The sequence below is a fragment of the Doryrhamphus excisus genome, linkage group LG1 (assembly GCF_037039965.1).
Source record: "Doryrhamphus excisus strain RoL-2023G ecotype Guam linkage group LG1, RoL_Dexc_Guam_v1.1, whole genome shotgun sequence".
Lineage (NCBI taxonomy): Eukaryota > Metazoa > Chordata > Actinopteri > Syngnathiformes > Syngnathidae > Doryrhamphus > Doryrhamphus excisus.
Window position 1 is genome coordinate 14,937,926 of NC_136357.1, and position 24,485 is coordinate 14,962,410.

At 42.2% G+C, this 24,485-nt stretch overlaps 3 protein-coding genes across 3 annotated transcripts in view; 2 read left to right on the forward strand and 1 right to left on the reverse strand.

Moving 5' to 3' along the window:
* The window catches only part of LOC131131491 (rhombotin-1-like), a 37,197-nt gene that overhangs the window by 12,295 nt on the left and 417 nt on the right, over window positions 1-24,485 (forward strand). The gene's annotated exons all lie outside the window — the stretch shown is intronic.
* On the forward strand, window positions 48-3,539 carry ric3b (RIC3 acetylcholine receptor chaperone b). Its single transcript, XM_058076396.2, has 6 exons — window positions 48-281; window positions 705-928; window positions 1,285-1,363; window positions 1,442-1,535; window positions 2,114-2,250; window positions 2,320-3,539. Exons 1-6 carry the CDS (start codon window positions 161-163, stop codon window positions 2,781-2,783), a joined length of 1,119 nt encoding a protein of 372 aa, XP_057932379.2. The 5' UTR covers window positions 48-160; the 3' UTR covers window positions 2,784-3,539.
* psma1 (proteasome 20S subunit alpha 1) lies at window positions 3,577-9,022 on the reverse strand. Its single transcript, XM_058076397.2, has 10 exons — window positions 8,899-9,022; window positions 6,981-7,025; window positions 6,806-6,907; window positions 5,558-5,661; window positions 5,389-5,477; window positions 4,421-4,491; window positions 4,210-4,339; window positions 4,056-4,135; window positions 3,881-3,985; window positions 3,577-3,809 (listed from the first exon to the last, which is right to left on the reverse strand). Exons 1-10 carry the CDS (start codon window positions 8,899-8,901, stop codon window positions 3,747-3,749), a joined length of 792 nt encoding a protein of 263 aa, XP_057932380.1. The 5' UTR covers window positions 8,902-9,022; the 3' UTR covers window positions 3,577-3,746.

A 24,485-nucleotide genomic window follows, 5' to 3' on the forward strand; every position in this document is an offset into this window, starting at 1 on the left:
TCACAACATGTAATTACGGCCACAGCGCATTTCCGGTTCAACAAGGAAATCCAATCGATTGTCAGAGAAGCGATCATCCCCATCATCATCACTAACCCCTGTCTGTCTCTTCGGTGACTAAAGGCGTTTGTTTGTCCTTCTTGCATTTTGACGTGTTGCCATGGTGATGTCCACATTCCAGAAGGTGACGCTCGCCACGTGCCTCGTGCTGTGCGTGGCGCTGCTGCTTCCTAAAATGTTGCTGTCCCGCGGCAGGAAGGACACCGACCAACGACCGGAAGGTGCGTCCCGACGCGTAAAAATAGCTCTGCTCTTTTGTGTTTGTCTTTTGTGTTGATTTCGTTTCGTTTCGTTCAGGTTAAAAGCGAGCAGCTAGTGCACCGATGGTTACATGTAGTTACACTTTCCTCCCCGACGGGGGCGCTAAATACCTCCAAATTGTCGGTATACGATAAACAGGTACCATTCAGTGGCTCATCCACAACGGTTACGTCGACGTCGACCCTCCTTCCTTTCATGGCAGAAGTTATAGGTTCGATTCCCAGTTTGCGTAATGAAGGTACCCAGTTTAAAAACTAAATCAATACAATTCACTCACTGTTCCCTCATAGGGAAAAAGCCAATGTGAAACAGGTCTTGAGTTGGTCACAATAAATCTCTAATAATGATTAGCTGACTGTCTTTTATCTGTCCACTACCTACAGGAGGTCACTTCCCCCCCATGGTGCACCGTCAGATGGCCCCAGAGGGCCGGGGCCAGAGGGCTGCGGGTTCGAGCCTCTCTCGAGCCCACAACACGGAGGCCATAGCCAGGGCCAAAGGAGCAGGGCCAGGGGCGGCACCAGCGGGAAAGTCCAACCTGGCGGGACAGATCATTCCGGTCTATGGCTTTGGAATTTTACTCTACATCCTATACATCCTCTTCAAGGTAACATTTGTATACTGCTCACAGACACTAGGGGGCGTATTTGCATGCAGTTTAACTTATGGTGGACAGGATAGCCCAAAAGTGTCTACAGTACATTTTCTTTACATACAATATCCATTTTCTTTATTTATAATTAGAAAACAATGAATATATTAGATATTTTAATAAATACATACAATACAGCATATATTATGTTAATAAAACAAATACAAATTTAAAATTACAATAAAAATGCATTAAAAAGAAGCTATTTATGTGATATGATATACACTACATTACAATCTTTTTAATCTTAATATTGTTTGTATAATTTTTGTTTAGATTTCAGTGTAAATGTTGTTTGTCCATGTTGTCAGATCACGTCAAAAGGCAGCAGCCAGCCGTCAGAGAGCAGGATGTCTTCGACGCGCTCGGAAAACATGAAGAGAAAGATCAGTGAGTGTTGTTTATTCAGGTGACCTACTAACTGATCTCTGACCAGCTCAACTAACTCGCCTCCTAAAAAACCTCCAGCGGACTTTGAGCTGGCTCAGCTGCAGGAGAAGTTGAGGGAAACTGAGCTGGTGATGGAGAACATTGTTTCCAACGCCCAGCACAGTCCTGACAGGTGCGTGCTAGCTCGTCAGTGTGGCGGTGCAGGGGTGTCCTAAGTGCGACCTGGGGTACATTTAGGCGTACGTTTATGGAGATTATATGTTGTTGGCCAATTTTTCGACAGAGAAAAAAATCATTCATTCATTTTGTACTGCTAATCCTCATGAGGATTGTGGGCGGGCTGGAGTCTATCCCAGCTGTCTGCGAAAGGCGACAGAAAAAAATTAAACAGGATAATAGTAATAGTAATAAATTATAATAATAATCATCATCATAATAGAGATAGAAAGGAAATATAATACAATAATAGTAATGATTAATAATAATCTTCATTATTATGAGAGTCATTGTAAAGAATAATAGTATTAGTAATAAATATATAATATACATGATAATAACAAATCCATCCATCCATTTTCTGGATGCTGGAGCCTATCCCAGCTGACTTCAGGCAAGAAAAAAAACTGTACATAATATATATAATAAACTATGGATCTGTAATAAAAAACTATATTGGGCACAACATTAGGTACACCTTCAAAATCACCTACAGTGTGTGTGTTTGTGTGTGTGTGTGTGTGTGTGCTACAGGGGATCAAAGGGGGTGACAGTGGACCAGGAGGAGAGTCTCCTCCAGCAGCTGACAGAAATCACTCGTGTGATGCAGGAGGGTCAGCTGGTGGAGGGTGTGGCTCCACACCAGAAGACCAACCAGAAGAGATGGGAAGGTGAGCAAAGTAGAGATAAAGTAGTGGTACCTAATGACTTGTATCATGTTTGTGTGATGTTTACCTCAGACGTTGGAGATGAGACTGACGTCATGTGGGAGCGTCCCCATTGCTGCTGTCAACGGGCTACTCAGTGCAGTGGCTCACAGGATGAGGCTGAAGCTGATGACAGGAGCAGCCATGTGGATAACATTCCAGAAGCTGTTCCATGTAGAGGTGAAACAGACCTGGACGATGCAGCCCAGAGTCCAGGAGTTGACGAGGACTTAGAGATGGAGCAGAATGGTCATCTGAAACAGAAGCAGAACATGAATGAGTGCAAGGAGGAGGAGGAAGCAGGTCAGATCCAACTGGATGTCCCAGACGAGGAGCTGCTCGGCGTCCTGCAGGAGCTTGAGGTCACCTTGAAGATGACTTCAGCCATGGAGAAGGAGAAGATGGATCACCTCATCCGACCCAGTGAGATGGACACGTGCGGCGGTGCGATCAGACGGCGGAACAAAAGAAGAAGAAGCAAGAAAGAATCTCAGTGACCTGGTGGAGAAGAACATGTCGCTCTATGTTCTTCACGACAACATGCTGCATGAATTTCACATCTTTGGACTCGCCCTGATAGCAAAGAAAAATACATTGGGGTCACTTTCATGTAATGTCCCTTCCTGACTTGTGTGGTGTATGTTTAGGAGGTTTTTAAATCATCTGTAAGTCTGTGTTCCTTCACTGTGACCAGCTCAGCGTGACTGAAAGGGTCCATTCCACTGTCAAGCTGGTCCTCACAGGTTATTTTTAGCCCAATAATGTGTAAAAACGTGAACTTCTGCAGGATAAATGGAGGGACTTTGAGTGAAGCAGTACATGTACATAATATATACATGTATTTCTATGCATAAACGTAAAAAACAAAACAATTAAGACAACCTCCAATGTGTTTCTGCATAGCCCTCAAAAAGTAGGTAGTTGTGCTCCTACAAAGTTCCCAAACAAAATACATTCAGGGACAGGAAGTGCTTGAACTCAACAGTGATCATACATCGTGATAATGTAGTTATTTATTCAGTCAGTCACGATACTGCATGATATGCTGCTGTGCCTCCAAATGGATGTTTCCACCCAGATTCCCGCACTGACACCACAGTTCACTTTTTAAGTAATTTCTTAATGTACAAAAGTACTAATATCGTATCCTGTAGCTGAACTAAGTGGCATTATCTTTGAGTTCAATCAAAAGAACGTCAGTCACGTTTTGTAACTTTCAGCAGTTTGGTGAGATTTAATAAAGAAATACCTCAACTAGATGCAAAGCCCTCATTAATGTTGCAAAGTCAGTCAATTGGAAAAAAGGGAGTTTATTTGTTGACGGGTTTGACATGTGAGCCATACAAAAGCAAACATCGCACTGACTGATGCTAGCAGAATTTGTCATCAGGTGGCACGTCTGAGAAACAGGAAGTGCGTCAATGTTTGGCAGGGATGGGTGGAATGACGACGGGGACACCTCAGTGTTCCATGGGCTCGTCGGCAGCACCTGCGGGGGCATCATCATCAGCGGGCGGGGCCACCTGACACAAAAAGCTTGGTCAGTACAGACTTCGGCAATTCGGCTTCTGCAGCCAAGTTGGATAATAATCACCCTTCTCTGTGGCCTCTCCTCCAGGCCCTCCAGAAAGGGGGCCACGTCGTCGTCGTCATAAATGGTGAACTCCATGTCCTTACCCACAATGCCGATGGAAACATTCTACAAGATGAATTAGATTCATTGAGTCGATTGAAGTACAGCTCAGCTAGGAGGTAGTGCTGCTTGGTACCTTGGTGGTTAGGTCCTGCTCCGTGGGGAGGGTCTCTCTGAGGGCTCTGAGGCCGTGTTGGACCAGCTCATTCAGATTACCTGACAACCAGAAAGACGCTGTCACTCACCAGTTAAAGTTTACTCGTTTGTCGTCTAGATGGAGTGAAGCTCACAGTCAGCAAACTTGTCCATGCATCTCTCCAGGTACGTGCGAGCAGACTGCGAGCGTGCTCCGATGGACATGGCTTTGCAGTCAAAGTAGTTAGCTGACGGACACGTCTGGAAGATGTGAGGACCCATGTCCTGAGACAACACAAAGACATGTCAGTCACACAAACGTTGTGTAGTACCTCATCATAATCTACTATTTTAAGTCGAATTTACATCATAGCCAGCGATGAGGAGTCCAACGCCGTAGGGCCTCCTTCCATACCTCTGTGTTGGGATTTGGGTTTCTGGGATTCAGTCAAGGATGAATGCTATGGTTCTTTAGCAAAAGGCAGCAATTCATGCATTGAACAAAGTCTCTCTACAAGAATTCTTACATTTTCCTTACAGCTGACATACGTTTGAATACGTTCATGAAAGTAAGGCTGTAAAGGTACGTGTACTAGAATTTTTTAGTAACAAACATTCGGTAGTTTATTATAAAGGGAAAAAAGTTGTAATTGTACAATAAAATAAACTAGTACCTTAATTTCCGGACAATAAGGCCATACCCACTAAATTTAAAGAGAAAAAAAGATTTGCACATATATAGGCTGCACCAATCTAGAAGCTGCAGGTGTCCACATTGTAACATTTTTGTATTTAGTACTCAGAGAAAAAAAATTGCATATAACATGGCTGGTTAAACAGTAGCCTACCCGAAAAGTCATTTATTACTGCCCTCCTTCTGGGAACGAAAACCACTAAAGTCGTCCTCTTCCAGTGTTGGAACCAAACTTCCCCATAACTCCCTCAGCAGGTCCCCCTGCCCCGAGGCACATCGGCTCCCAAGCCCCAGCATGCAGCAGTCCAGCCCCCCATATGACAAAAAATTATACATTTAATGAAAATAATGCTAACCTTTTACAAGAAAAAATGTTGGAAATTCTGGAACAAAAAACTCCTAAATTAACAAGAATAAAAGTTGAAAGAATTTTAAAGTTGCAGAATTTTTTTCTTGAAGAATTACCTGCAAGCAGTTTGCATTTTATTTTTCAATTTAGTTCAAGAAGTATGCGTTCCCTACTTACCCAACATAAACTGAACTGCGTCCTTAAAGAGATCTGAACCAAACCACTATGATGGCCCCTAATGGAAAGTAGCTCATACTCAGAGATTTGTGTGACTTTGACATGTAAGGATACTGCTGCCGACGAGATGGACAAGTCGTGACGTGGGGAGGGGGCGGTCGAAGACGAACCTGGAGTCCAAACACTCCTGACGCATGAAGTTACTGGAAGAGACAAGCTGCTTTAGTTATTGATTTAAACACACGGCTGTATTTCATTCATGAAGAAGAATGATGTCAGCCACCACAGCAGCCTGGCGTCTGCAGTCAGTCCAGCGATTGAGATGCCAATGTGGTTGTCAACGTGGAGAATCTTCTTCTGGTGGGCGGCCAGCTCTGACTGAGCTCTCTACAAATACACACACACACACGATCATGTGATCTCATCGTCTGTAATCCACTGAACGAAATGTGGTTGATCCTGTTGTTAACAGCAGGGGCTGCTAGCCTCATGCAGGCTAAGGAAGCCCAAAAGACTGGCACATCCTGCATGAAACAACCAGTGTTGCCACTCCTGGGACAGGGGGCACAAGACCTCTTAAATCATCAATGAAGAAGTGGGGCTTGGCAGACAGCACAGCCTGCGAGTCTGAGAGTCAGACAGGACTGCTGGACTCTGTATAGAACTCCTTTGCCTGGTCTATTCCAAGTGGGATCAGACACAAGTGCTTGGCTATGCAACACTGAGCTGGACATATCATGATGGTACTCAAAAGAACTACTCAATATCTTTCAATTCTCTGTTATGTTTTAGGACAAAATCAATACTTCCTCATACACAGTACAGGAATGAACACTCCCACATCCCAGTATAGGTGGCCTTCAGGTTATGAGTGAGTACCAGCTAGAGGTGCTTTGGAGATGTTTTAATGGTGGCCTTTATTCCAAATTGTTAAAAAAGGGCAGTTTTCCTTGAAGGGTAATTCTGATTTTTTTACATGATGTTGTACGAGTTCTGGTCAGTTTTTGGTGTTAAAGAGAGTCGTTCCCACAAGTTGGTAGCGACACAAAAGTAAAGTGTTTTGCTTCTCAAAACAATGTAAACACAAGCCGGGCTTGTTTATGTTATCATTCATACCAGTATAAGTCATTTTCTTATCATGGGACAAATCTATACCAGTACAACTGGCCCAACCCTAATATTCACCCATATTTCCAAAACCTGTATTGATTTTTTTTTTTTTTTTAATAATTGTTTGTGAAAGTTTTCAGCTACTCTGTTAGCCCGTCCATGGACCAGTTCCATGGTTGAGACCCCTGACATGGCTTAGCAGTGTTTCACATGTATACTAAATATTGCGGTCTCCTTGTACCTTTTTGCCGCTGAGAGACTGAGAATGGGTCCTCTGTGCTTAACAGAAGTGCTGAATCAAGATTACCTTGGTGTGGTGAGTTTATTATAATAAGTAGCTTAGATAGTGATCAGACCAAACCCGGGTGGCAAGCAAACGCTTTTCAAATATGTAAACAAAGCCAATAGAAGTTCATCTTACCTTTAGCGCAACCAGGACTGCTTGTGTTCTGGATTTGAGTCCAACAGTAGCAGAGCCTTGTTTCACAGCCTCCATGGCATACTCTATTTGATGAATACGACCCTGAATGCAAACATGGAGACACTACTTGTCAGTTCCCACTTTGACACCACTGAAATCAACATTTCGGACTTACCTGTGGGCTCCATACAGTCACATCGTTGTCGTACTGATTGCGAAACTGCAGATAAAAGCAAAACATTTATCACATGAGGACAAATAGATTATTGAAAAGATGCTGCAGAGAGGCCTACATAGTTGTCTTGCATCGCCATTATTCATATAAATTGTAGCTCACAGAAACGACACGACTGGCACACACTGTTCTAGAAGGTGGGCTTGAGTTCCAAAAGTGACTAAATAATTCATAATGGTAAGCTGGAGTAACTCGAGATGCAAGTAAAAAAACAATGACTTAAACAGACAACAAAGTAAATGAGAAAAATACATTACACAGCGGCAACGGCGAAGTGCAGCGTTATAACGTACACAAATCACAGTGTGTTCAAATAGCTGTTTAGCCACATTTTCTGTCCATTTTTTTAAATTTAAATTTAGTTTTCTTTCTTTCATTGCCTTGTTGCTTGGGGTGGGCGATATATTGATATTTTAAAAATATTTAGATTTACTTTAAGCACAATATCAAAACCAACCATGTCATGGATGGGATTTGCGGAGCAGAAGCCCGGCGGCTTATTTGAAGCAAACAGGCTACCGTGTCTGCGGTAGAAGAAGTCAGCAAGGAATAAGCAATAACTCACTCACTAATATGGTGGTACTACGAATCCAGAACATTAGCAAAATCATTTTCACCACCTTAAAACTTGGCACAATATGAGGAATGTGTGCCTGTCATGCTTGTGTTGTGTTCCTCATGAATGAAAAAGCAGCCTTATCACATTGTTATGGTCTCCGAAGCAACAGTGGAAAAATGGCTTAGAAATCCAGCTCCGGTTTCCCTCCCACATTCCAAAGACATGTTAGGTTAATTGGCGACTCCAAATTGTCCATAGGTATGAATGTGAGTGTGAATGGTTGTTTGTCTATATGTGCCCTGTGATTGGCTGGCGACCAGTCCAGGGTGTACCCCGCCTCTCGCCCGAAGTCAGCTGGGATAGACTCCAGCACGCCCGCAACCCCCGGATAAGCGGTAAAAAATGAATGAATGAACCTGCTGAAAATGACATTTTAAAATATCCTCTTAATCCAGGCACTCCTTTATGTTTAGTTCCTAGCTGATTATTTGAGCATAGCTCAAGGTTTGTTATAAAAATATTCTATTTAACTTTTTCTTATATTTATTTAAAAAAGAATGGCTCACTTTATTTCAGTGGCTATTTTTAGATTTTTTTTTATGTGCATGAGCGTCTTCTGTAACAAATCTGTTATAACTGTTATAATTTCAATTGAACATACTTTTAATTTTAAACCATTTGGCAACATATGCCAGTTGGCGACGGTGTTATATTTTTGATTTAAAAATTCTCAAGTTGCGTTCAGTAAACTAAAGTTAATACAATTTCTTTCACGTTGTCTTTCAACAGAAAACCATGTTATATAATATTATCAGGTTTACTATCAAATGTCAAGGTTTCAATTAATACAATAAGTTGACAGAGAAAAGTTGCTTTGCGGTGAAAAAACAAAAGCAAAATGTGCCACAATCATTTTATGCTAGCTGCTGCTAGCTGCCTAATTTTTTTTCCACCTTCAACTTTTCTGTCTGCGTAAATGACGACGAACTATCATGCTATTTCACTGCGTGTGTAACGAATTTGAAACGTTGGTTGGGATATTCGTGTAAACATGTAACGCTTTCCAGTCCACTTTAGAACCAGCATCATTGCTCGCTAATGTTAGCCTTCAGTCAGACTGTTTTGCTTACTCACAGTTGCAGTCGGAGCTAGCAAGCTAACATTAGCCGCAAACGACCAAGCTATCCGTCAGATTCTCAAGGATTAACCATTAAACAAGCTGCAGACGGACTTATGATACACATAAATCACGCACAATGTTCACGTTGTACAATTTACAACCATTCAATTCAAACTCACCATATTTGCTCCAGCTAGCGTAACCTGCCTCTGTCTTTGCCGGCCTCTTTGCTCGATTTCCTAGCCTGGTCCTGCCGTCACAGGAAAAACAGTCGATCTCCGAGTGGAAATCGGTGACTGGATGTGACGGTCAGCTCGTTGCCGATGAAATATATATTTTGTAAATGAAGTGTAACCTTAAAAATTATATTTACAACACGATGCGCATCATTTTATCAGAGCGATGATTATTATAATAATAAAGTGGCGCTATTATAATGGTACATTGTCCCGCTTTATATGACCACTAGGAGGCAGCACTTGATTAGAAGATACTGTGGTAAACAATTCAGTCTCGGCCCTCTGTTGCATGAATTTGATATGAATTTGACACTCCTATGTGTGAATGCTGTGTCACGGCACGCCATTTAATATATATATATTTTATCATCCACTGTTGCAAACACAACAGCAAAACGTAACCATTAAACTGGCAATAAATAAACTGGAATAGAACTTGGATAAAATAATTCCAGTCTACAATGCAATCACTTTGCCTAACAGTCAAAACAAAATGGGCGCTCTCGGCGTTAATAAACAAAGCAAAGCAAAGCAAAGGCTAACTATCCAGATAATTATGAGCGAGGAAATATTCCATCAAATTGACTGAAACAAGGAGTGCTATGATTTGTCTAACGTGATATAAGGAATAAATGTAAAAATAAGGTGAGTAGAATTTGTTGATTCTGTTATTGCTATGTGAGGTATTAGTGGAGGGAGGGGTGTGCTGAGGTTTTGGGCAGGGAGGGGGGGTGTATGGTGCTGTGCCAAGGCTGTGGCAGCACTGAGGCAGCGTTGGACCATTACATCAGCTCACCAACCTCCTCCTTTGTGATTGAGATTGTAGAAGTTGTGCTGAGATCAGCATGTTTCTTCCTGGGGGCCTCATTTAAATCAGCCAAACGCCCCCCCCCCCAACCCAGTTTAATTTTTCAAATGGAGAGCAGCCTGAGTCACTGTGCGACGGCTCTCAGACACACTGAGCTGACCGTCTGAGCTGCCGCTCGCTGCCAAAGCAGAGCTGGCGGGAAACCGAAGGGGGAAAGACCCCAACCGGTTTTCTGATTTATGAAACCATTCATGCACTTCACTCTTTCACTCTCAAAAGAACCTGACTTTGCTGTATTATCTCAACACGGCAAACACCATCACTGACACATTAGAGCACCCCCAAGTGTGTCCAAGAGCCCTTTAAACATGAGCTCATGCAAAAATCTACATCTACCTTATTACTACAGCTTCCACCGGTGTTGAAGGGTATTGAGAAAAAGAGCAGAGTGACAACTCCTGAAGACCATACTTCAGATCTGCATTGTGTTAATACCAACAATCAACTAAAATAAGCAATTTCCAGTAGATACTGTATTGAGATAAATTCATGTTTTGGTGGGAAAATAATAACAGACGGAAAAAAAAGGCTTACTGTGGAATCAAATCTGGGTTTACAAGTTTATACACACCATCATGGTCTTATAAGAGAGCACTGTTCCACTTGAGGAGGATCACAATGGATGACCCCAAGCACTGCCTGGACGTTGGTGCTCTCGACCAGATGACCACATGATGTCACGCTGCTGTTGAGTGCACCTCCATGTGTGGGGAAATTGGACGCACTCAAACAGCTTCTGCTCAGAGAGAGTGGACAGACTGCTTTCTTTGCCGGTTGAGGGCGACAGCATGACGGTGGATTTGATGGGCAATATGCTATCACTGCTAGGCTCAGATGATGGTTGGGTTAATTTTCACTTTCACTTTTGCTTCCTGCAAGGCTTTGCTGAGAAAGCTGATCGGGTTCTACTTGCTGCGCGGCCATAGTGGTGGATGTTGTGGTGACTCAGAAAGATCTGTGCTTTCACCAGTGGTCCGGTGCAAAGGCTCGGCATTGGGTACCCACCTGCATGCCAACGCTGGCGTCTAGTAGTGGCTGTGGCCCCTGAGGAAAGGAGGAAGCTGCTCTTCATTACCTATTCCCTATGGGGGAAGGATTTCTTGCGAGAATCGGGGGGGTCTGCAGGTTACCTAAATCAGCTAAAGAGGAGTTTGGGCTTAACCCCTGCAAATGGTGTCCAAGGTGGATGCGTCATTGCGACTTTTGGCGATTTGCACTGCCTTAGCTATATCATTATGCTATGCTATGCCATACCGCACATCCTGGTCTCTGGTTATCACCCGGGTCCTGTGTGCAAAAATGACCTCATTTGGGTTTTTGGAATTTTTGCGAATTTTGGGCAGCTCAAACTTTCCAAAAGCTGATGGACATAGACAACATATTGGTGGCCAGTCCTTTGGCCAAGGAACACCTGTCGCACCTCACATTGGTTTTCCGCCATCTTGATGAACACAGCCTCATCGATAACTCTGGCCAAATGTCAGTTTGGGCTGTCTGTGATAGATTTTTGACACAAGCAGCGAGCGCCAGATACTGTAAATATTATGCAAACACTAAACACTAAACACTAAACATCCCCCTTCCAACCTAAACAGGTTGAAATGGCGATAAACACAGGTGAAAGTTGGCAGAATCTCCTCTTAATGAGCGTGAATGGAAGCTGGCGGGCATTAGCTTAGTTTAGCATGCTTCTGTGGTTGAGTGTGTGACTCAGGTTGGATGAGTATATTTTCACCACGGTGTGTTTTATGGCTTTAATGTAAGGAACATTTTACCATGCCCGATGACGACATGCAGGTTCTGAGTGAAAAAATATGAGGAGCACGTTTATTTTTGAGCTCATCTTAGCAGACATTCTGAACACACACATGGAACACAATAATACGCTTCCATGAATGTCTTTCTAAAAAAGGAATGAATGGCGTGAGAAGTGCAGTGACCTTTACTGTATTTACTTATACAAATGCATCGACAATATAAGGCCCAGAGTCAGCAGTTGATTTGCATCTCGAAAAGAAGGGATATTGCTTCTTGACAGGGAGGACGCTTGTAGATTGCTCATCCATTAGCCGCTGACAGCCACTAGGATGCATAGCTACGTATTGGGGGATTTCTATAATAGGCTGCCATTTGAACTTTGTAACATTATCTCTCAGCATTTGCACTAAATTTATTGGGGAATTAAAAAGCCAACTTGTGCAATATGAAACTAATTCTGCCATCAGGCTACCCGTGTCATCACCGCCAAGGTCACTTAAAGCCACCTTCTAGAAGAGCGACTACTCCTACTGTTGCTGCTGAGTGTCACTGGAGCGAGAGGAGGCCAGGAGGTGAAGTGGGAGATCCTGTTAAGCAACAGAGGCCAGTTTCCTCGCTGTTGATGAAAGCGCTTATGCAGCATTTCAGCTGCAAATGGCTGAAGAAGCTTTTTGGTGCAAAATACATTGAGGAGCACTTAATAACATCACAGCCGAGATAGATGGTCACTTTGCTCGTCTCTAGCGCACAAAAGGAGCAGCGTTGTATGGATGTCCACAAGAAGTAACGTCATTGTGACAAGTTCTCAAAAAAACGTCAGCAGAGGTTCCTCGAGTACAACTCAGGGATGGAAGTGCTATCATTTTTACTCCTCCCACTCCTCGACCATGTCATTAACAAGTATTTTTGTTGTAATGTTGTTTCAGGCGACCTGTGAGCCACTCCTATCAACAGTAATATATAAAATAAAATGGTAATCCGAGTATGAAAAGTGACTGAATGATACACTGAGCTGTAAAGGGGGAGAGAGGCTGTTGGTCGATGATGCTAGCAGTGATTAGAGTTCATCTATCCATCATCTTCATGGATTCTGATGCCAGTGAGTACGGCCCAAGTACTAGCATCCATCACCCTGATGATTATGTCTGAACAGTCGCTGAAACAACACTTCTAAAGTTTTTAGCTGAAGCCCAACTAGGCTTTTTTAAACACACAACAAACAATGCAAACAGGATTGGATTCATGGATTTTATTAATAACACAACAAAACATGTGCCATAGTGTATGCAAACTGGAAAATGTACACAAAATGTAGGTTACATTTTTTTTTGTAGGGATGGTGGTGTTTCTGTGCCTTCAGTCCACTTGATGCCAAAGAGCTCAATTGTGGTTTCTTGCGACCGCATCACATTCACCCAAGCCTTATCTGAGTCGTTCAAGATTGTCAAACGTTCAGAGTGTGCTCCCAACTCCCTTGACATCACTAAGCAGCTCCTTGATTATGTAACCCTTTCCGCTCGATGGCGTGGCTGCTGCACCTCCGTGGCTCTGCGTTGTGTTTTTTTATTAGGTGTGGTGAATGGAGATGACCACAAAGCAGGCAGCGTTTGTGATGCTGACAGTCTCTTTATTCCCACTTCACATACAGGAAACGAAACTGTTAATAATCAAATAAACTACTCGACATTACAGACAATAATTACTTTGCAAAAATATAATAAAAGGATAGCAAATAAACGATTTACACAAAACAATCACATGAGGCCTAAACAAAGCCATTACTCAAGAGAAAACAGCCATGCGACCAACCTTCACATACAGGAAACGGAACTGAAGTTCAGACAGCAAACAAACGGGAGATACTCATGGAGAAAGGCAACCAAGAGGGACCAAAGGAACAGAACATGTTGCAGACAAACCACAGCGACCCCTGCTGGCACAATTAAGCCACTGGCTACAATTATAATTCTGTCCTGGCACCTGCCCTTTCTCACAATCATCCACACCCCACCAGGTGAAAACTTGCATCTTCCATTGCGAGTGTGATTGTGCTATTTCTGGTATTTATTGCACCAATTATGGTCGCCAAGCTTCTTGTTGAAAGCACAGGACTAGCAGGGCTCGACAATAACGATGTACCGATGGCCCGGGGAAAGTTTAAAACAAAATTGGGGCAAGTAAATCCAATCAGTGATATTCCCGTCGGGCAAGTGCACTTTGGCATTCCATACTGCCAAGAGTTTTTTAAAAGCGGTTTCTGTTGGGTGTTGGTAAAACACAGACTGCGTAATTCCGGCGGTAATTTGCAAACCAATCCTTGCAAATCTTGAAATGGACCAATCAGAATCATTTATTTAGACCACGGTCCGTAGTCCACGTTTTACCCACACCTGTTCTTGTTCGCGATTAACCAATCACCGATCGTTTGACTACGAAAACATCTATCATGGCGTCACTGCCAACATGGTCGAATTCTTCAAGAACTTGTGAAGGAAAACAGCAAAAAGTGATGAACCAGTGCACAGTACACAAATGTGTTTATTCAATAATGGTTCATTGTGGTGCACAACTTATAAAAGGCAAAGTGCCTAGAAGTCTCTTGACAATTCAGATTTCCGTGCAACGTCATGATCTATGTAGGAAAATGACCACAAGAAATGATAATCATTTCATCTTTATTTGAGATTCTCATGTGATGCCACACAAATTAGATGATATCATTATGGCAGTCTTTTCATTTTACATGGGGCAAGTTCGGACAAGTAGTTCTCACCTTAAGGATTCCCCATGGGCAAGTCATTTTGGTTTTTAATGTAGAGCCCTGACTAGTTTGTGTGCTTCATGAGCACATAACCGCTGTGTTGGGGACAGACAGCTTGCAGGTTGGTCCTTTTGGACATGTGGAATTGTGATATGTGATGTATACTGATGTGAAAAAATGTGAGAAGACAATGTTAAAATAAATTATCATCAGATTTTATTGATGAAATGGGAATGTTGAGTTTAATCCCAGGACTTTTCTGGTGTCTCTACAACTACAACCCTAATAATTACAAACATACAAATGAACGGAATAGTGAGCCAGTAAAAGCATTTTGAAATGGTTGCATATGAGGATGGTGCACAGAGTGGATGGGCTGCAGTCTTAACACAGCACATTGCCTCCTTCCTTTAATTACATTTGCTCATGTAATGCTGCAGTTTTACCACCAAATAATAAAAGTCAAGTTCGCATGTCAAACAGATCTGCAACATCATGTTGCATGCTCCATGATCACACTAATTAATGGCTATCCGTGCTGTAGGCGGTGCAGTGGGCGGGGCTGACGACTTCACTCTGACTCACCACTTTGGTGCTGATGAGATTTTTCCGGCCAATCTGATCAGGATGTATTTCACAGGAAATGTAGCGTTTCTTTGATGCTGAGCCAGCTGGACGTCACGTGAGCACTCATTGACGTCATCGTGCGCTTTTGTTGAGCTTAGTGAAATACATTGCGCACAACCCAAACACGCAACAAGTGTTAGACTAAAGAAAAAAAAATATAATGTAAATAAATAAAACAGTGTGGTAAGGGCTTACATTTGTGGAGTGAGGGAGGAGAAAAATGTAATTCATGATAAATATTAGGTCTGTCTTTGACTGAGGGTGTTCATGGTAGAATCAGATTAGATTTGGTCCATAGCCCAATAATCATTTTTTGAAGAGCAGAGCTAATGGTTCATTCGTTCATTTTCTACTGCTTATCCTTAGGGTCATGGGGGTGCTGGAGCCTATCCCAGCTGACTTTGGGCAAGACGCAGGGTACACCCTGGACTGGTGGCCAGCCAATCACAGACAAACAACCATTCACACTCACATTCATACCTATGGACAATTTGGAGTCGCCAATTAACCTAGCATGTTTTTGGAATGTGGGAGGAAGGCGGACAAAACCCACGCATGCACTCTACACACAGATGGCCAAGGGTGGAATTGAACTCAGGTCTCCTAGCTGTGAGGCTTGCGAGCTAACCACTCGTCCGCTGTGCAGCCCCAGAGCTAATGGTGATCCCACCAAATAAACAGATCTCAGGCTGCTGTCAATGACCCCCAGGATGCTGAGACAATAGTTTTATTGAGTACGGGCAGAAGCAACAAAACAGAGGAAAAAGGCTCTGTAATGACTAAGCAAACTGGCAGAGGCAACAGGCACAAAAACTTAATTCAGGTGACAGCACAGGTGAGGGCACACGAGTCAGTCGCTATGAACCAGTGCCGTCCCTTTGGTGACACTGGGCTTTTAAACCCCACTGATAGTAAATGACACCAGCTGTGTACAATTACACTGCGGTCAAGCGGTCATGTTGTATGTGAAAAGATAATGACACAAGTTGCACTTCACTTTTTGCTACGCTATTACTAAGCTGTTGCTTCGCAACCAATCCAATCCAATCCACTTTATTTATATAGCACATTTTATAAACAGAGTTTCAAAGTGCTGCACAGACTACAAAAAATAAAGCATTTAAGAAATAAAATAATAAAATAGATATTAAAATATTAAAAACAAGAAACAAAGCAATAAAAGTACAAAAAATAGAACGAGTTACAATAAAAACAAAGAACTAAAAGACACAGGACCATATGACTCACTCCGAGTTAAAAGCCAGAGAATAAAAGTGGGTTTTAAGACGAGACTTAAAGCTTTCGATATTGGGGGCCTTTTTTACTTGGGAGGGCAGAGAGTTCCATAGTTTGGGGCCGACCACAGAAAAGGCTCGGTCCCCCCTGGTCTTAAGTCTCGTCTTAACCAACATTTAGGTGCATACCACCACCTACTGTACCGGAATATAGAAGTGCTCTTCATCATGGAGGTCGCCCGGATGTAGACATGTTCTGCACATGTGCAATGACAACCCGGTAGTCACAATTTTCCATCATTTTCCGTCTGAAATGCATATGATGCTGTTTTTGATAAGATTAATTGTGCATCCATGAGGGCCCATAGAACATATTCTGTGAAAGTGGCCATCAAGAGGACAAACACCACTCCAGCTGTGATTCCTGGGGGCACAGCAAAGTATTTGCAGCCACTCGACATCGGTGTGAATCATTCATTTAAAGTGGCACTCCGAGTTGAGGACGATGATCTAGGCAAAAAAGAACTGAGATGAACACCATGGTAACAAGGGCAGTTAAAGAAAACTAGCAGAAGAGCATGATGGATGGCAAGGAAGAAGCTTCTAGATTTTCAGGTTTATAGTATCATTTATAGCAGGGGTCTCAAACTCAATTTACTTGGGGGGCATTGGAGCTCGGGTCTGGGTGAAACTGGACCGCATCAGGTTTTCAAAAAAACCCCCAAAAAAACCCCCGCATTTATTAAAAACAAAAAAATAAAAAAAACTTTGCTTTGGTTCCAATTTTCTCAAAGAAAAGCTCTGATAAAACATTCCACTGTACTTTTTATTTTTCTGCACAAAATAAGATGAAAAATAAATAAACAAATCAAGAATAAAGAAAAGCAATCAATCAGTAATAAATAAATACATATAATAATAATAAAACGGCAAATAATAAAAATTAAGAAACCACATATAGTTGGTGGGTAGACAAATTTTTTTTCTGATTAAAATTAACAAAGCATTATTAGAGCCCTGTAGACATGACAAAACACGACTATAGTCACATTTATACTTTTTTATTTACAACATATTGCGCAACTGCAGGGTCTTGAGACACATGCTAACTCGCAAACTAGAGAGCTAGCGACCTAAGTGGTAGCCTTCAAGTTATTTCCTTTAAACTTAAATAGCCAAAAACTCACCACTTCCACACGGATAGGGAGGATAACTATTAACAGTTATTTAACCTTTAACATGAACATGAATCAAACGTAATAATTTTTTCTGGGTACATGATACCATACAGCATACATATCAAACTTGCGCGGGCCGCACTAACATTAAACTTTCATATCAAGGCGGGTTTTATTATTTATTTATAGTATTATTTTGCTCCTATCTGGTCTGGTTTAACATCTTACACTTGACAATAACTTTTTGATATTGGATTTCCCAGCAGCACCAATTCACCAATCTTCAATTTGTTCCTGAGTACTGTTGTCAACACATCCCACCCAGGTGGGCTTAAGTGCCTGCAAGCGGCATGCTATTGAGCTAGTCAACCATCACACGCTGTGGGCTCATAGAACAGACGACTGTGATTGGGAATTGGGGATCTTCTGATCAGGGTTTTATGCTACTGATACCGATCCCGGTAATATCTATGAGTGAAATTGACCGATACCAATACCGATCACATACCTGCAGTGTATAAATGTACTACATCCATAGCCTGATGCAGCCCTGCACCCAACAAAAGTTCATCCTGCACTAAAAGTGCTACATAGTGTATGCATGCACTCAAATCCTTGCCTACAGTTGCCAGCACAGCGGTTTGGGACCGGGGTTTTAGCCACTGTCTGATGGATGACCACATCAGTTTCAAACACACCGCACCCTGCCAAGTGATCACCCCCAAATAATTGCCGTACCAATCGAAAGCTTTTCAAAGCGCCACCCCGGTGAGACATTTTTTGAGGCACGTTTTGCAGGGTGCAAAAATTATATCACTCTCACAAAGACAGGAAGTCCCACACACGTCAAATGTGGTTGTGTCACGCCCTGTGTGGGTTCCCAAGTGACAGTTTGAGTTTGAGTTTCCTGTGGGCTTTGGTTTCCGTTTTGCATGCTCTTATTTTGTATTTAACTTCCTGTTTTGTCCTATCTTCCTTCGTTGCCATAGTCACCCACACCTGTCCCTAATTTCTGTGTGTATTTAGTTCAGGTGTGTGCTTCTCCCTATGTGGGATCGTTATAGTTTGTCCGTCTACGTCTTGAGTTGTTGTATCCTGCTGCTGCTATTATAAGCATTAAATTCATATTTTCCTGCATTCGGTCCTGCTCCCTGCATCCTGGGGTCGCACCGCAAAGCTCTCGTGACCCGACCGTGACAGGTTGTTCTTAATGCTGCAGCAAGGGCGGCGCTGATCAGCGTTTTAAAGCAAATATTGGCCAATATCGGTACTGTGCTTTTTCACTAGGAAATGTACACAAACTGAGGCAACATTTTGGGGGAAATTCCAACTGGCCTCGACTGTATTTTTATATAAATAGCTGAAAAACGTAAAGATTAACATGTGAACGGGAATATTCTTATTGCCTTTGCATGCAAACACAATTTGACGCAAAGAATCACACGATCACAGTCACCAACCACAGGAGCCCAAAGCTTTTACTGTCAGACTCAATGACATCAATGAGTGAAGGGGAGAAGGGGTTGTAACAAGAGGAAGAAAAGGTTCATAGTTCAGGAATCTGATGGTTGACAATTGGAGTTATCCCTCACTCGGTGTGAAATAGAGCTCTCCAAAGGATGATGAGTACTCTTCCCAGGAGCACAAAAGTAGAAGCAGAGAAGTAAATAGGTAATGAAAGAAGATGATGCAGCACAGGACTGAGATGGTCCACGACAGACTACTGACAATGGTCTCAATTTATCTGGGTGGCTGGAAAAACCAGAAGAAGTCTTTTTGTCAGCTAATCAAGGTTTTCCAGCTGGGCGTGATTTGAGGGCAAACTGGGAGCTTTGGTGCAGAGACAGAAATGAAAGCATATTGTTGGGCCGCGGCCAGGCTTTATAACCGCATAACGTTTAACTTTCTATAAATACCGCAGGACGCCGTCCAAGTTGATCAAGTGTGATTGAATCTGAAATGACTCCTCAGATGAAAGCCAAGTTTTCTCAAGATACTTCAGAGGAACTGCCCTCTTCACGCCAGCCTGAGTCACCGAGACTTTCAAGCAAAAATGCCACAAAAAAAAAAAAAAATCAAGACTTTTTTGCAAGCAAGCACAAACATCATTGCTGCATCACGAGAAGAAAAGCATAAAAGCATAAAAAAAAGCATATGTGAGCTCATCCCTTATAGAGGCTCACTGGGGGACAGGGCATGCAAAGAGGAAGAGTTAGCCTGACGATGAAGTGTGAAATCATCATTTAGAAATTGGATCATATGTTCCTGTGAATCAAACTCACCATTGTTTCTGATTTTTGGTGCACCCCTATATTTTTATCAACGGATTTCGGATTGTGGCAAGTTCCAAGAGAGAACTCTCTATAACAGGGGTCTCAAACACGCGGCCCGCGGGCCAAATGTGGCCCGCAGGACACTAGTTTGAGGTCCCCGCCTTGATATGAAAGTTGCAAGTTTGATATGGATGCTGTATGGTATTAATATGGTATGGTATTAATAGTTATCCTCCCTATCCGTGTGGAAGTGGTGAGTTTTTGGCTATTTAAGTTTAAAGGAAATAACTTGAAGGCTACCGTTTAGGTCGCTAGCTCTCTAGTTTGCGAGTTAGCATGTGTCTCAAGACCCTGCAGTTGCGCAATATGTTGTAAATAAAAAGAGAATAAATGTGACTATACCAGTCCAGGGTGTACCCCGCCTCTCGCCCGAAGACAGCTGGGATAGGCTCCAGCACCCCCGCGACCCTCGTGAGGAAAAAGCGGTAGAAAATGAATGAATGAATGAATAAATGTGACTATAGTCGTGTTTTGTCATGTCTACAGGCCTCTAATAATGCTTTGTTCATTTTAATCTGAAAAAAATAATTTGTCTACCCACCAACTTATGTGGTTTCTTAAGTTTTTATTATTTGCCGTTTTATTATTATTATAATATTTATTTATTTATTGATTGATTGATTTTCTTGATTTGTTTATTTAATTGTCATCTTATTTTGTGTAGAAAAATAAAAAGTAAGATATTTGAGAACAGTGGAATGTTTTATCAGAGCTTTTCTTGTAGAAAATTGGAACCAAAGCAAAGTTTTTAAAATATTTTTTGTTTTTAATACATGCGTTTTTTTTTTTTTTTTGGAAAACCCGATGCGGCCCAGTCTCACCCAGATCCCAGCTCCAGTGGCCCCCAGGGAAATTGAGTTTGAGACCCCTGCTCTATAAGAACCATCAGCATTCCTGCCACCTATTGACTGTAACTTTTCATACCAGGAACTAAGCACTATCTACCATTATGGTTTAGCCTTGGTGGAGGTCTCCACTCACTAAACAGTCACTGACATGTCACTAGCTTTGTGCACATCCTCCACACAGCTAACAGGGCGAGGCTATTATTAGAGAAATGTGAGCGGATAAAATGCGTGATTGATCCTGGTAAGATTTTATGCAGTTGACTTGGCAAGCACAACGGCTGCTACTTCATTCCTTCTTGTGTAATCATAACGAATGGAGCTTCGAGCAGGCACCTTTCAGAAACACAAACTCTCCTTAGCATTCCTCCACTTCATTTGTTCTCGTCTCTCTATCCATTACTTTTTTCCTTTTTGTTTACCCGCCTGTCACTCCTTTTCCCTTGAATGATATGCAGAGTCACAGCATCCAACATGTCATCACGTTGAAGGCTTTGATGGATGCTTCGAGGTTTCAAACATAAGATGTAATCTTCCTAATGTCCGGCAAAGGACAAGCTGCAAACTGTTAAAGAACACTCCTTCCAACTTGACACGTGTAACAGATGCCAGCTGGTGCGGCCGTGCAAAGGTACATTGGTAAACCTCACTGCCTGATGCTTTAGAACAGGGGTCTCAAACTTGCGGCCCGTGGGCCAAATGCGGCCCGCGAGACGCTAGTTTGAGGCCCCCACCTTGATACCAAAGTTTGATGTTGAAATGACAGCTTAAAGCTGTGTGCACACCGGACACAACATGATTTTGCCCCACCCATACTGTTACCCTACCCTGTTACCCCGCCCTGTTTTGCTTTGGATTAGCAATGAAGCTAAAGGCTTATGACGCTGGGTACAAATAAATGCAGGAAATGATTTGGAATAAAAGGGAAAATACACGTCAAGATAAAGCATCTCATCAAACATGTTGTTAAAGTTACCACGCTGCTCCCAGATGGAACTGAGTACGATGCTAACTTGCTAATTGGGTCAAATTATTAAGTTTCATTAATGTTCATGTTAAAGGTTAAATAACTGTTAATACTGTACATTTGAATCTGAAAAAAATAATTTCTCTACCAACTGTATGTGGTTTCTTACGTTTTTCTTATTTGCTGTTTTATTATTATTTTACTTATTTATTACTGATTGATTTATTTATTGTCTTTATTCTTAATTTGTTTATTTTTTTATTTCATTTTGTGTATAGAAAAATAAAAAAATAAGATATTTGAGAACAGTGGAATGTTTTATCAGATATGTTGGTGTGGAAAACCGGAACCAAAGTACTGAAAAAGTGTAGGGTATAGCAGAAGCAGAAGCATTGAAGATAGTTTTTTGATTTTTCCATTTTTTAATAAATGCGTTTTTTTTTTTTGAAAACCTGATGCGGCCCGGCTTCTCCGGTGGCCCCCAGGTAAATTGAGTTTGAGACCCCTGCTTTAGGAGTTGTGTTGGACATTGAGTTGAAAGCTCCGGCTTTTGGCTTGATGGGTAATGCTCTTGATTCTCATTCTGCAGACCCTGGTCCCAGCCTGGGCATAATGTGGGGCTGGCTGGATTACATTGGGGCTGTGACGTGGATGAGAGTGAGGTTTAGGGTGGAGAGTATAACAGAGGCCAACTAATGTATGAGCACACTTTAGGAGTTGTGCTGGACATCAAGTTTTTGCCTGACGGCTGGTGCTCTCGACTTTGATTTTACAGACCTTGGTTCAAGCCAGGGTGGATCAGGTGGGTTACATTGGGGATGTGACCCGGATGCAGGGTGAGGTTTAGGGTGGCCAATGTAAGAAATTCCATCTGGTGCAGCTGTGCAAGAGCACGTTGGTCATCGAGTTGACAGCTCAGGATTTTTGCTCGATGGCACTCTCGACTCAGCAGGCTGTCTTCACCGGACAGGTTACGCATGCTACTTTAAGTGATGCTCCATGTTTGCCATTAGCTTCCCAGTCATCCAGGTGTTCCGTTGCCATCCAGGATTTCCAAACAGTCCCTCTGAGTGAAAGCTGCCACATTCACATTGGTGGTTGAACAAACATTTAATCAGGTGGTGAGGTTTCCTTAGTGGTGGCAAGCGGCTGATTAGATTTGAAGTTGAAGAACCATTAGCCGGATAATGACTTAAGTACTGATTCTCCTCAGGAAGTGATTTATCTGGATCGCTGTGGCTCAGACGAACACGGAGGTACCTGCGAGTGAACACGGCCATTCATAAATCACATCATGTGCGCTGGCATAATCGACTGTTTCTGTTTCAGGGCCAAAGACGATTAATAGCTTCTGTATATGTGTGATGTTCTGGTCCTCATTATATGTAGGACTGCGACTCTCGTGTCACTGACCACTTGTTCCTTAAATCATAGACAATGGCTTGTGAAAGCTTGCAGGTGGGATTTGATCAGTTTGATCAACTTGATTATTTTTCCTTATATTTGATGTCCTGCATTTCTCTTGGGGTTCTTCATCACATTGGAGTGAAAATACATTGACTTTTCCGTGGGTGGCACTGGCACTTTCAATATTGAAACTGGTGTCCCTTCAATTGTTTTTCCTTTTCCGAGAGTGAAAGGTACGTTCATTAGTATAGTTCATCCAATATTCAATACAGGGAAGTTTCCGCTCATTCTTCTTGTGTGGGCGTAACGTATAGGAAAATAATAGTTGTGCACATCCTCCACAAATAGTTGGCGTCATAAAAACCATACAGGTAACAAGTAATTGTAATATAACCAAGGTTAAACCAAAACAATGAAATACAAAGGTTATTCACATAACAGATTCTCCTTGAGGGGTTGTAGGTGGGGAGGTTATGTTTTTTTGTTAAGGCCCTTGACCAGATGCTAACACTAATGCTAGTCTTGGCCAAACATGCTGTATGTGGAATGACTTTAAGCACGGTCATTTAAAATGCACCATCTGTGCTTTTTATGCTGAGATAAGTAAAGTGACAAAATGGGCTGTAATGCATTTGGGAGAACAAAGTGGAATGAACAAAGCATGGATATTCTTATGTCAACAAATAATATTCATCACATCACTGTTGTATTATTATCTTAACTACTGTATTTGAGCTGATTTGAGCAAAGCCATGTGTGAAGCTGTAACAATGACCTGTAATAAATACCACAGTGTTAATGAGGTAAGTCATTAGAAACACATACGAGCACACACACATGCAACATCACTAATTAGCAATGCCATACATCCACGCAACAGTGAAACCACTAGTAACACCAGCAACTCCACTGTGCCAGGCATCTTGTTCAAAATCAATAAGGCCGAAACATCTGTAAAAGATCAATAGGAAATTGTAACCAACAGAAAGGTGGTAATTGTGTGCCATTGAGTTGAGTATCATTCAAAATCAGATAGTTCTGACTGAAATTCATTAATTCATTCATTTTTTACCGCTTATTCTCACGAGGGTCGCAGGGGTGCTGGAGCTTATCCCAGCTGTCTTCGGGCCAGAGGCGGTCTACACCCTGGACTGGTTGCCAGCCAATCACAGGGCACATATAGACAAACAACCATTCACACTCACATTCATACCTATGGACAATTTGGAGTCACCAATTAACCTAGCATGTTTTTGGAATGTGGGAGGAAACCAGAGTACCCGGAGAAAAGCCACGCATGAACGGAGAGAACATGCAAACTCCACACAGAAATGGCAGAGCGTGTGTGCTAACCACTCCTCCACCATTCAGCCTTCTGACTGAAATATAAAGCTGAAATCCTAACAAGTATCAAAACAACATAAAAAAGTCAATGTAAAGTTTTTTGTGGACCATTTGGAGTAGAGGCAGTTTTGAAGGATATGTTCAATAAATCAATGTAAAGCCTGTTAATTAGCATTTCCTGCTATTACTTTCAGATGGCAAAGA

Coding starts and splice junctions, on each gene's coding strand:
- ric3b (XM_058076396.2), top strand. CDS start 161: ATGGTGATGTCCACATTCCAGAAGGTGACGCTCGCCACGTGCCTCGTG. Junction 1,364..1,441: donor AAACATGAAGAGAAAGATCA/GTGAGTGTTGTT, acceptor AAAAACCTCCAG/CGGACTTTGAGCTGGCTCAG. Junction 2,251..2,319: donor CAACCAGAAGAGATGGGAAG/GTGAGCAAAGTA, acceptor TGTTTACCTCAG/ACGTTGGAGATGAGACTGAC.
- psma1 (XM_058076397.2), bottom strand. Junction 6,908..6,980: donor TGACTGTATGGAGCCCACAG/GTAAGTCCGAAA, acceptor GTTTGCATTCAG/GGTCGTATTCATCAAATAGA. Junction 4,136..4,209: donor CATGGACAAGTTTGCTGACT/GTGAGCTTCACT, acceptor TCTGGTTGTCAG/GTAATCTGAATGAGCTGGTC.